This window comes from Apus apus, chromosome 5 (genome assembly GCF_020740795.1).
Source record: "Apus apus isolate bApuApu2 chromosome 5, bApuApu2.pri.cur, whole genome shotgun sequence".
Lineage (NCBI taxonomy): Eukaryota > Metazoa > Chordata > Aves > Apodiformes > Apodidae > Apus > Apus apus.
The window spans coordinates 16152738-16166032 of NC_067286.1; the positions used below are offsets into that span (position 1 = coordinate 16152738).

The window sequence follows — 13295 nt, forward strand, 5'->3', positions numbered from 1 at the left end:
ATGAGCCATTCACAGGCGTCAGCACAGTGGTGGGACCTGTGGTCCATTCCCCATTGCCTTCTAAATAGCCAAGGACAAAGGCAAAAAAACGAGTGGAAGAGCAAAAGATGCCCAATAGGCAGAAAGGGAGGACTTGGGCCCTGTGCTCCAGGTCCCCCTTGTTTGGGGAGAAATGTGTTAACTAGGGAGACATCAGTTCCTGGCCCTCAGAAATAAGGAGATGTTTGGGCCAGTTCCTGGAAAGGAAAGTGTTTAACTTCTTATGAGTTCCCTTTTTTCTTTTTAAAATTGAAAATCTACAAAGGAGAAATGCTGTAACTACAGCTCTGGGTGTGAGGCAGGAATGGGGAGAGAGCGACAGAAGGAAACCCACCACTATTTAGAGCAGGAGCATCTAACGTAACCAGGCACAGCTGGGCAGAAGGGCTTGGGCATGCCACTTCATGGACAAGAAGAGAAAACCAAAGAAAAACCCTTTCCAGAGGGTAACTTCAGCTACAGGTAAGAACAGGACATTGAATTAGATGTGTCCTTGCCCCAGTGCTGGCAGCTTGCACCCGGAGCTGGCTGCTGCCTGGCAGCCAGCCCCTCCTGCAAGCTTCTCCTTCTCACCCACGAGGGATCGTTGGAAAACGGGGTAAAAATAGGGGTTTTCATCTTCCAGCAAGCCAGCATGCCGTCAATTTAATAAAAATCAGGCTAAACTTAACTGTAATACACAGAGCCTCTACCTGCCTCTCCTGGACAACATGAGTCACAAGCTCACCAAAACTCACTTTCCACTGCCAGCCACCCCATCAGCTACTATTACATCCCTTTGGGTAGGAAACGTGACTCGTTTCCACGAAGTGCCTCCTCTTCCCAAACAGGCTCCAGGAGAGACCACAGTGGAGAACAGCACCAAAGAAAACCCACTAGGCTGCAACATGTCTTTTTGTGCTTTTAGCCACCGGGACTTTGGATTCTGTGCCGACATTTAATTAAGGCAGAAGATATTTTTGGGGAGTACGGGGGGAGCAGGATGTATTTTTAGTTCAACCTCCTTGCTGCTCACCCAGAGCCTTCAGCTCTGTTTCTGGGCATGCTGCAGTCCACCTTGGGGCACGATGCCCACACAGTGACACCAGACCTACTTACCAACGTAGAAGGTGTTGGGGGCCTGCTTTTCCCCCAGCTGCAGGTAGAGGATATTTGTTGTCTGCGAGTCATGCCGGAGCCACAGGGCCACTCCCAAGATGATGCCTCCAGCCAGCTGGGGAAAAAGCAGAGGAAAGCAGACATTACCCACTGCTCTGGCAACACCAGACCCTCAACAGCAGTTTTCAGGTGGGAGCAGAAAGCTTGGTATTTCTGCAGATTCTTACCTACTCCTTTCATGTACAGCAACGTCCTTCCTAACAATCGGCCCACCCCTGCAATGTGCTTTGTGCCCCCATACCACAGGAGCCACACAATCTTCCCTGCTTTATGAGAAGACCTCTCATTCCAGGGATATGCAAAGGAACTGGATAGGTTCCTGCAGGTGATTTCTTTCCTAAGAGCTATTTTATTACTCTATTAAAATGGAAGGCTCAGCGTTACCCAAGAAGCACGAGATGTGCGACTGAGGCTTTTAGAAGAGCTTTTCAACAGAAGTTAGGATAAGCCCAAATCATTCCCTTTTCCCAACAGGCTGTTATGACCCATTTCATTTCTCTGTGAAGTACAAACAGGACTTTGGGTTTTGTTTGATCTGCTGAGAACAGGCCTGGGACAACTGGCTGCCACCAACTGGCCACTGGACACTTCCACACAGCTGCCTCCCTCCTGGGACAACTGGACACTGGTCGGCAGATGGTGCTTGTCTGGTAGCCCTGCATGCACCGAGCTGCCTTCTCCCCATGCACGGTGGGCTTCACAAAGACCCTGAACATCAGCAGGGGCTGTGCATGGCACCACAGAGAGCCCCAAGCACGTGGCAGGAAGCAGTCTCTCACGGGAAGAGAAGGGGGGATTTCCAGTGACCTTGTTCCTTTCTTGCCATTTTGTCATACAAGCCTTGCTGTTCTGAAACACAATTAAAACTGTGGCCAGCATAAGTGTGGCCAGCTAACACACAGGTGGGATAGAAGGTGGTGGGGATAACTTCGGGGGTGGGGGCGTGGAGTGTGTTGCTCAGGAAGGAGAGACAGTAGGTTAGCAGGAGATTCTGTCCCCAGTCTTGCATACACTTTACTCTCCATTTAGGGTCAGGCTTCCCATTTGGAGCAGACCTGGTGGGACAGAGATTTCTGCATCTCCAAAAACTGCTCTGCTTCAGGGAAAACTTGCCCAATCAACATGTCATGAAAAGGCAGTAAAACTGCTAGTAACGCAGAGCAAGAGCAGAGACATCGTGGCTTTGAACTGCTGCTGCACCACTCACAGGTGATCCAAACATGCCTTCAAGCCCCCATAACACACACTTCATGATGTCCACATCTTGACATCCAACACAGTATTTAGAAGCACACAGCTGACTAAGAAACCACACTCAGTGGGACCTGGTAACATTTCCAGCAGCATCTTTGTGTTATAACCCATTAATCCCCTCCCTGTGGGTCTCGGGGACATCATACATCAGTAGCCAACAGACAAGGATTCACACCAGCTGCCTGCACAGCATCACTTTGGTTAATATCTACTCTTCCTGCAAGGTGTTCCACGTTCCACAGTAACACCCGTCGCCCTCGCATCCACTGCCCAGTTCACTGTCCGTTTAATTTCATAATGCAACAGAAAATGAGGAATCACAACACGGGTCCCTGTGGGTGGGCTGTAAGCAGGGACTGTGCTCTCCTGCTCCTCCAGCACATACAGAACTGAAGCAGAGCAAAGCCTCAGCTCAGACTAAGGCACAACCATACTGCTTCTGGAGGCTACCATGCAGATGCTCAACAGTGCTGAGCAGCTCTGTGCGCTGATGAGGCTGAAACTGCTGCCTTGCCTCTGCTGCTGTCCAGCAGGAGAGCAGAGTGCTCACACACATACACAGGGACACACAGGCATGCATGAGTCCCCAGGTCAAGGATAAAAATATGCTTCAAATATGGGAGGACACATCCTGCAAATGGGGCATTAACCCATCTTACCACTTACAGTATATTTATGTTCAAATAATGGGAGGTTTCATCACTGACTTCCTCACAGTTTTTGCTTCCAGGGAGGGGTGAGGAATGGCAGAGTAAAACGTAGACCAGGGGCACTGCAGCAGGGAAAGTGTCACTGAAAGGAATTCAAGTCAGAGGATTTCCAGCAGGACTTGCTGTATTCTCCATGATACCCACCTTCCATTTAAAACCACAACAGAGAGGGGAAAGAAATAAACATGCATGTAAAAAACTGCAAACCATTAAGAATTCAACATCACTTCTACGCCAGTCTAGAATCACAGAATCACAGAATCCTAGGGGTTGGAAGGGACCTCTAAAGATCATCTAGTCCAACCCCCCTGCCAGAGCAGGGTCATCTAGAGTACATCATACAGGAACTTGTCCAGGCGGGTTTTGAGAAGTGCCCATTCAAATGCTGATTTCATTTTGAGTGGCCTAAATCCTTGAAGCCATTCATCTTAAGAAGGGAAGGCAACTACCAAAAAGTACAGAAGTGGAAACAATTTTTTCAAAAGGGTCTGAGTCGGTCAGCTACATGAGAGGCACCATGAATGTCACATTAAAAAAAGTTTGTTTAGTAGAAGTGCAAAGTCTCCAGTTGTGCATGTGCAGCAGAGCCTTGGTGAACACAGGAAGACTGGGATCTGCAAGGCAGGCTGTTGGTGGGAGTCTGACTTTGCCCCTTGGGAAATTCAGCTGGTGGTTTTCCTCCTTCCTCATTTTGGCAAATCCCAGCCAAGAGATTTTTACAGGGCTGTTTTTGTACAAAAACTCACCAAGCAAGCTGACCTTGAGGATTTTCCAGTTACCTGAGGGAGAAAATCCCCACCAGCTCTCTAGAGAGGCAGGGAAGATTTTGCAAGCCTTTCCCCAATTTGCCAACAAAATAATCAGCTTTTAACACTTTTCCCACAGAAGCCAATGCAATTTCCCTGCCAGCACAGTCCCTCATTCCTTTTGCACTTGGGAGAGCCTGAGGTTCTCCAAACACTGCTTAAGGAGAAAAGTCACAAACGTAGGTCCATGCTCAAATTCAGCTCCAAATAAGGTAGCTCGTGGCTTTGCAGAAAGTTACCCAAATCCAGCCTGGCATGGCTTGTTCATTGTCTAATGACATAACAAAGCCTGTGCTTATTCTCTCAGGAGAAGGAGAATGTCCTTAAATTAATCAGTGCCACTCTTAAAGCAAAGGTCTCTTGGTGACTCCCAGGGAAAAAGAGATTCTGAGGAAGACTTGGGTATCTGTGCTGAGTGGGACAGATGAAGAAAAGGCTTCAGCCCTTTTTTGCCCGGTTTTCCCTCTGCAAGGAAAAATTGTTCTGCCCCAGCCTGCTGCCCTCCACACTCACCAGTACTCACACCAGCATCTCCTGTCACCCACAGCAAGGCTGGGGAAACACCAGCACCAGGAGGAGCAGCAGCTGCTTTTAAATTAAACTTGCCCTAAAAAGCCCATCACAGAATCGAAAGCAAGCTGCAAACAACCATCAAAATATTTCTTAATCATTTGGGAATGTAAGCTGAAGGGATAGAGGCTCTTCTCACTCATCAACCTCACCCCTGTGGTGAGCCAGCTGAACCATCTCCAGGTGATCCCAGTTTCAACCCAAATGTGCCCACGGAACACCCCACATCTCTTCTGCACCACCTGACTCCATTTGGTTTTATAACAGAGCACAGAGAACCTTCGAATTGAAGTTTTAATCCAACAGCAGCTGGATTTCTTAAAGAGAAAGCAATGTTCACTTACTAATGAAGACAGGGTTTAGGCTACAATGAGCAACTTTTTCCATGAAAGCCATACAACTTTCCACCAATAAGAAGCATAGAACATAATTAAGGCATCTTTCTTCCCAAAGGAAAGCAGACAAGGAAAAAACTTCATTGGCTTGCCACAGTAACCCTGCCTTCCCCCGTAGCTTGCTTGGAATAATCTGATTTTAATACAACAACTTGTTCAAGATACAAGCTCAGTGTCTGCTTCCCTCCCCAACCTACAGCCGCTGCTGTTTGTCAACGCAAGAGCCAGAAGAGCCCCAACCACGGATGGCAGCATAACACTGATCTCCAGTCTGCATATCCTCACATGTTAAATATCCCTTTTTTTCCCCTGGAGCTTTCTGTGACCTTGTGCACATTACCTCCTTTCTCTGTGCTTGCCCAGCTGGCCAGACAGCAATGTCTCAGAGGCTGGGGCTCTCACTTATTGCAGATGTACCTCAAGTGCGCAGCACAACTCTCCATTTAAATTTTTGGGGACTGCTTTAATGAAAACAATAATCCAAAAGCTGCAACTTCAGAAATGCCAGCACTGCATAGCTCCTAGATCTGCTTTCCACAAGCTGACCTTCCTAGCCAGCCCTTCCCCTGTCAGCAGGAAAGTGGAGGCCACTGAAATAAATAACTGCTCAGACTTGGAGCACTCAGATTATTTTCCAGCATTTTAAGTGTTACTAACTTTCTAGGCTATTTTTACGTCCTTACACTTTACTTTACTCTGGGTTGTTTTAAATTCATATTCTGCTGCCTTCCCTTACCTGTACTTTTGCATGCCTTTGCTTAAATATAAAAAGACAAAAAAAAGAAATCCTGCAGACATACCCCCCACAAAACCCAAGACAAAACAACTCCTCGATGAAAGTAACACTTCCCCCATCTTCCCCGCCCCTTCAAAAATCCACCACAAGCCTAGAAGGGCACCCAGTCCATGGTATGGTATCCCCACTAGCATTGCTAGTGCTCCCCAGGATGGGGCCAGCCCTGGAGATGGCACCCCAAGCAGACTGCAGACACAGCAGAGGCACCACACCAGGCTCCAGCATTTCCTCTCTACCACTCTTCCAGCTTCCAGAGATTTATTACTTCTTACACAGTCAGACAGACTTTTCCAGCTGGATCCTGCCTGCCCAGGGCTTGCTTTTCTCAGCAATTCAATTGCTGCTTGAACAGGGAGAAGCTGCCATTGGATGCTGCCTAGAGGGAGGAAAATGCAGCTCCCCAGCCCCCTAAGAGGTGATGGGATGGTTGACACATAATGGGGTATCACTATCTGAGCATCATGATGGTGGGTGAACAGCCCTGGTTTGCTGCCCCATCCACCATACACATAGTGGGGCTCCCTCTTAGATTGAGCCTCACTGATGGATATGCCATTTGCCCTAAAATTTCCCAGATCCAGCTATGGGGCAAGGGAACAAGCCTGTCTTTCACAGCTCAGTCACTACCCCCCTCCTCAAGAAATTCCCCTGATTTAGGGGTGCAAAGAATGGCCCTGTTCTCCCCTTTAATGTGAGGCACCCCATATCTGAGGCACCCCTACCTTCACAGACTACTCCCCAGACAGTCATGTTCACCAGGACGAGCATCATCCCGGTCCCTTCTGCAGCTTCCAGCCCTTTTCCTCCTGTTCCCTTCCCTGTCTCTCTCTGAAATAGGTTTCCTGGTGGGGAGGAGGAGGAAGTCCTGGCTATAGGGCAGCTTTCCGGGCATGCCAAAGCAAAGCAGACATCCTGCGACTCAAGCCCGTGGAGGAGGGAAGGTGCCAGCAGTTTCACAATGCTGTATTTTTAGCAGCACTGCTTCCGGCGGCCACGGTCGGTCCTGCTGCCGGGATGCTGCTTCCCACCCTGCACCTCGCACGGGCTCCAGCTACAGGAGAAGCTCCTGCTTTGCTGCAAAAACAGCAGAGCATGCCACAATGCCTGTGAAATAGCACAGTCACTTGCAAGAAGTGGGATGGTGCCAGGAAAACTTAACGGATTTTAGCTGGTTTATGATTCAAATAGATGACTAGAGATGTTTAATAGGTTTTCATGCGACACAGGCTCTCGGCTTCCCTCACAGAGCCTGGAAGCTGAGCCCTTTGAGGGGATGGCACCCAGACCCCACTCGGGGAACCCAACCAGGGCTCCCCACAGCTCCTCTCCAGCACAAGGTGCAAAACAGCCAAAATGGAATAAAACTGAAACCCCCTCCTTTTAGGTGTGGGGAATCAAGGCATAGAAGGATGAAACAGCTTGCCAAAAGTGAAGTATCTCGCCATGCAAGTAGCCCTTCACACAGCCAGGAATGAATTACTAATTTGGGGTAGCATGTTTTGACCCCAGGTCATTTGTTGGTCTCTAGCGCAGCAGATATCCTTTTCTCCCACATGTGCAGGTAGATAATGAAACATCGCTCTGTCACTGCAGCCAGCATGAGTGGGGGAAAAAGCGAACAGCTAGATATTCATAACTTAATGAAAATTACCTTTGAAAGAGCAATACAAGCCCTTGCAAGATGCTAAGACGTAACAGGTTCTGCACCACCACCCCAAGGATCAAGGTGAGCAGGAGAAAAGCGCACGACCATTGGTGGCAGGAGCACATGTTCAAGCAGCCCCAAGTCTGCCTGCATGGTCTTCCTATTATGATGGGTTTTCATGTCAAAAATTCACTTAAACTTTTAATTCAAGAAGCACTACACATTTTCCCCATGCTGCCTGTTGAGGTGGACTATGGGATGCCCTGAAGCACCAACATGTCAGGATTCCTGCAGGATCATTTTTGGAAGGGCAGGTGTAAGCAGGGGAAGTGACTTTAATCAGACAAACCCAGTTACAGTTTGACAGCCACACAACCTAAAAGCTTCTCTGCCAAGCTCAGCACAAACTGCAGCAACAGACAGGTCTCTTTTTGGAAACCACAGACCAGGTCCTCCCGCTGCCTTCTGTGGTGACCACACTCAAAGGCCACCAAAGGTCAGAAGGAAAGTTTGCACGCCAGGCCTGCCCAGGAATTAGTTTAGTTTAGGAAAAGCCCCACGCTGGGCGGGCAGGCAGGGCAGCAGCCTGCAGCCCCGCTCCGCTGCCAGCGGCACGGCCGCCGCTACCTCCCGGCAGCAGCTATTAATAGAGCTGCCGGCCAGGCCCAAATTCTCCGCGGCTGCCTATAGTTACCAGCCCCACAACACTGCAGGGCTTTTCAAAACAAGCTCCAGAGGGACACTCCCAGAGGAGCAGGAGGCCAGAGGCCAAGCAGAGCTTGATGGATAGGAGGAGAGCAGGACTCCAGCACCAAAATCCAGAAGTGGGATTGTCCGACATGGAGCACGAGGCCTGCGGGCTGCTCCCGGCCTCCGCAGCCTGGGCCCGCTGCGGACAGACGCATCCCTGTGCACCGACATCTACCAGCAGGGCTTAATCGCCCTCAGTGGAGAGGAAGACAATCTCAGATATTGCTTTAAAATTAATTTGGCCCCATACATAAGCATTTAGCTACAACAGTAAGACAAATGCTTTCCCTTTTTAATAATACAGTGACAGGCACTCGCACAGTTCAGGATCAAAGTGTTTCTCAAAGCATGGTACATGGGTTAATGCTCTTGCAGGAGATAAGCATTACAGTAGTTGATAGAACAATAACCTCACAAAAACAGAGCAACCACCTCTCCAGCCACCAGCAATGCTCCCTCCCTGCAACTGCAGCCCAGCCCATTAGCTGAAATTGAGTACCCCCAACAGGGCAGGGCACTCCTCTCTTTGAAAGACCTGCTTAAATAACCTTCTGCATGTAGAGACTTGAGATTTTGCAGGTGATAGTAGGAGTGTGCTCCCTTGACAGAGCCATCAGCAGGAAAACTTGGGTCCAGGTACTGAGCCTTCTAAGAAAATCTTCCCTTACCCTTCAAAGACAGGCATTAAATAGCTGCAGGGTGAAACACACGTGGAAATGTACTTGCCTGTACATCATCCCAGGATACTGAACCCAAAGTTGGTGCTAGAAGATGCTGGGCTGGCATCACATCCTTCCTGTTCACAAGGCTCTCTGCAATTCCCAGGGAGACCAATAACCAAGCCCCACACTGTGCAGGGGAGCAGCCTGCGAGCCACTATCACTAATAGCACTTCAGCAGCACTCAGTGAGCCTGCACCCAAAACAAAATGCAAGCTGCTTTGTGAGCCCAGGGAGACACCTGTGCTCCAGAGCTGTGTAGTACATGAACCACCAGCTCTTCCATCCTCCATTTTCATCTGCCCATAGCAGTACCCAGCTGCCTTCCTTGTCACATTGAGAGGGTCACAAGGCATTCAGCAGAACTGTCACCAGGGGATGACCACCACAGAGAGCTGCCACCTCCCTTCACTGTCACCTCCTATCACCAAAGCAAATTATCTTTGTGCATACTTTGTGGACTCCAGGGGACAGCCAACAGATTTTCCAGCATTGCAGAAGAAAATACTCTAGTCTTCCACCCCTTCTCATGACCACTGTCTAGACAAACTTGCACTTCCACCTTCTGTTTTTGTCCTTCCTCCCCTTTGCACCCCGACTACACCACAACAATCTCCTCAACACAAACAAGTTACACTGTGCCTGGAAAATGGCATTAGAAGCAAGCTCTTCCTTTTAATTAGACACCTCTCTGCTAGGGCAGTCAGCGGTGCTCTAGTGCTGGAAGGCTGCCATGGGCTGTATTAGCTAATAAGCTGGGCGATCTTTCTCCAACCAGGCCAATTTCTCCTTGGTTATGTTTAATTAAATTTTAAAATAGTTCTCTGGCTTCCTCTGGCCTCCCCAAGGACTCTTCGCAGCAGTGGTCATTTCAGCCCCACACACTGAGCTTTGGTATTGGATTCAGGTAACTCAGGAGAGCAGTCAAAGTCTGGCCATCTACTGAGAGTAGGAGAAGCAGCTTCACCTTGCTGTGTGTCCAGCCCAGCTCTGCTCTGGGCTACAGGGTGAGATGAGACTGTCACTGAACCAGCAGAACTGCCCAGTGATGGTACCACTACTGCACCCTCTCGCAGGGCAGGGAAGCAGAGCAATCCCTTGCCACCAGCCACCACCCCAAGGTTTCAAAATAAGTCTGCAGCACATAAAAGCTTTTGTCTTACCAGCTCTGTGTTTTACTAACCAGATGAGTTCCCTATGTGCTGCCCCTGGCTACCTCCACTGTTTTGGAGAGTGGATGCTGGTGTGAGACACACGGGGACCCTTTCCTTCCCCAGATGGGCATCCATTTCTATGTGTGGTCCATGCAGCTGTTACTGCTCCCTCCTTGAGAACCATCCCAGACTGAGGAGGTAACCATGGCAAGCCTGCCATCTTCTTTTAAAAAAATGCTAGCACCAAGGAAACACAACTGCAAAAATAAAAAAACACCGAAAGATCTCTGGCAGAGACAGCTGCTGAGGCACCCCAAGGAGCTGGCAGCAGGGCCGCATTTTCCTTTTGCTTTTCAACACAGTGGCTTTGTGAAACGCCCCTTGCGCTGGCCATGGGAAGGAAGGGGAGAAGCCAGAGAGGTGTCAGTTTATTTACACTCCAGCAGGAGAGCAGGGCTACTTTAAAAAGGTATCAGAGCTTCTTTTTTATTCGTTAGCACCGTTCAGGCTGAGAATTGCTTCCTGTCTTCCTTTTGGGCACTGGAGCAAGCTCCCATGAAGCACAATCAGAACCTGCCAAACTCTGGGCTCTGTCCCCTCCTTGTTTTCATCAACAGTGCCTGAGCTTGGCTGGGCATAAGGCACATGATAAGCATGATAAGGCAACGAATGTGAAGAGCCCAGCAGCTCTTGCATGCTAAGCAGCTGGCAGGACCATGGGGCTGCAAGTGCCCCTTCTTGCACCTCACTGGGGTCCCAACACAGGCACCCTGCAGCAAGGGTGCCCAGTACCACATCCAGCCTTTGCCACCTCATGAAAAGGACCTTCATGCTTCAGTGGCAACCAGGGCAACCCTCCCCAGCTGGGCATACAAGGTGGGCTGCTATCCATGTTCACAAACCTAAAATTCCTGACTATTGGTTTAAAAAACAACACAAACGGGCTTGAAAATATAAGACCTGGTGTTCAACCACCATTCAGCTAGCCTGCCCTGCAGAAAGCACCATTAATTCTAACAAAATCTAGGCTCCCCATCTACACCAAAGGTGGTGCGACAGGACTGGATGCAGGTGAGCCCAGCGCTGGGAGGTGTTTTGGGGAGTCAGTGGATCCTAGTGCACAGGTACCCGTCCTTGGGAGGAGCTGGAGCACCTTCCCCCAGTGCTCACAGAGAGCAGGCGTTGGGCTCCTTCCAAGGGGTAGGGCAAGACACCAAAAGTCCTAACAGGAAAATTAAAAGGATTGGCTGTTCCTTTTGGAAGCAAAATGCCCATTTAGAAAAGATAATCTGTTTCACAAATGCAAACTGGGGTGAGCAAGCAAACTTGCTCAGGAGCAGCGGCTGTGCAGAGCCCCCTGCATCCTTCCTGCCATCCAGGAGACCCTTTCCTCCCTCGCATTCACACCCGGCAGCTGCAGCGACAAGAATGGCAGGAAATTGGGACCAGAAGGGAAGAAAAAGCCCCGGTATAAGCGTGATAACTCAGGAAGAACAACACTTCAGAGAAGAGCCTCCATCCTGCCATTTTAAGGGTGGAGGAAGAGGTTAAAAAAACCCCAACCCCAGAACTGTCCCACATTCATCTTGCAGCTGGCAATACATCAGGTATCAATTAACACCACTGTCGTCAGAGCGCCTCATCTCTCCCTTGGTCAGTGTTATCCCCAGAAACAAGGCAAAGCAGCCTGAAATCAGACCCGATTCGACAGCACTCACTCCCATGTAGTGGTTAAACCCTACGCCTCCCAGAGGTGGGGACCCCTCAAGCGCTTCACAACACACACCCCTAGGGAGGAGGCAGCAGGCAGAAGCTCCAGGCGGGCAGGGTAGCTCCCACTGCCGAGGCAGGGCCTGCTCTGGAAGGAATTGCTCCCCTTCCCAACTCTCCAGCTCTCCTTGCTGCCAGCAAACATTAAGAAAACCCCTAAAGTCCTTGTCAACAGAGCGGGGTGTCAAACAAGAGGTGCCTCCTGACCATGCAGCCAAGGCTCAGCAAGGGGTGCCTTGTCTCCACAGGGTGGGGCTGGGCTTGCTTGTGAGAGATAGCATTTTGGGGAATGGAAACAGTCTATTAAAATAACAGAACAGCCCACACGCAACAAAACAAGACCAGAAAACCCAGCCTGCTGGGGCACATTTCATTGCTCCCAGGCACTGGAGCCGTGAGAGAGCGCTTCTTGCCATGCCAACCCCTTATTGCCAGAGGGTGCTTCTAACCGGGACAAACCCAGTTTGCAGGGAAACTGGGATATGCCGCTTTTTGCTAAATTAGGCACACGTCTGGATGGATTATTTCATGAGAAACTTTCTCAGGAAAGGGAACCTCTCCAGCCTGGGTAAAATCTGCATCCTAAAATAACTTCCCAGGCGGCGGAGACAGAAGTCCCCAGCTCGGGCACGACCCAAACGCAGGCGTCGGGGCCGATTCCCACGGCGGTACAAGGGCTGTCGAGTCCCCTCGGGGCGAGGAGAGCAAAACCAGCCCACATCGCCCCGATTTTTCTAACACCCTTCTCCCGTCTGGCTCCTCTGCGGGCGGACGGCCGGGCCAGCGCCTCTCCCCCCTCCGCCTGGCAGCATCCATCCATCTCCCCCTCCCTCCCTTCCTCCCACCCATCCCTTCGCGGCTGGCGGAGAAACAGCGCGTTCCCCCCAGCAACAGGGGGTTTGGGAGCGGCAGCCCCTGGAGGGGGCCCCGACCCGCTGCAGCCCCGCACCCCAGCTCTGCCCACCCCCCCGGCCAGCAGCAAGGCACCCCCCACCCTTCCGCTCGGAAAGGATGCCTCTAAACGGATCTCTTTATATATCTCTCGATATAAAAACAAATATAGATATACATGTGCAAATAAATAAAGATATAAATGCATACGTGAAACAAGCACAAAGGATAAGCAGAGACACCCCCCCACACGCACTCCCCTCCCCAAAAAAAGCAACCCCTGCGACATATCCCAGGCAGCAAGTCTCAACGCCGGCAAGAGGGGAGGGAAGGTGGGGAAAGACGCTAAAACCAGGTACAGGCAGACGAGCCATATTGGAGCGCCCCTACGGAAAGGGCTGGGGGCACTCAGCTCCCCTCTCACTGCCCCGGGGCTCACCCAGAAGATGAAGTTGAAGACGAAGAGGAGGTATTTGATGCACTTGGTGCAGCCTTCCACCCCCATGGCGGTGCGAGCGAGGCAGGCGGCAGTAGCTCCCCTCAATCTCTGCTGCGGGGCTGAGGCGGCGGCGCGGGCGGAGTCGGGCGGCCCCGCCCCGGCGCGCAACGCTCCGCGCCCGGCGGCGGCCCGGGGGGCC

General features: G+C 50.7%; 1 protein-coding gene across 1 annotated transcript in view; it reads right to left on the bottom strand.

Annotated features, from left to right (window-relative positions):
• The window catches only part of CD81 (CD81 molecule), a 37619-nt gene extending 24381 nt beyond the window's left edge, over positions 1 to 13238 (bottom strand). Inside the window, exons 1-2 of the mRNA XM_051621308.1 lie at positions 13097 to 13238; positions 1138 to 1252 (exon numbers count right to left, since the gene is read on the bottom strand). Coding sequence (XP_051477268.1) covers positions 1138 to 1252; positions 13097 to 13162 — 181 coding nt within the window. The 5' untranslated portion in view covers positions 13163 to 13238. The remainder of the gene's footprint in view (positions 1 to 1137; positions 1253 to 13096) is intronic.
• Positions 13239 to 13295: the final 57 nt, after the last annotated feature.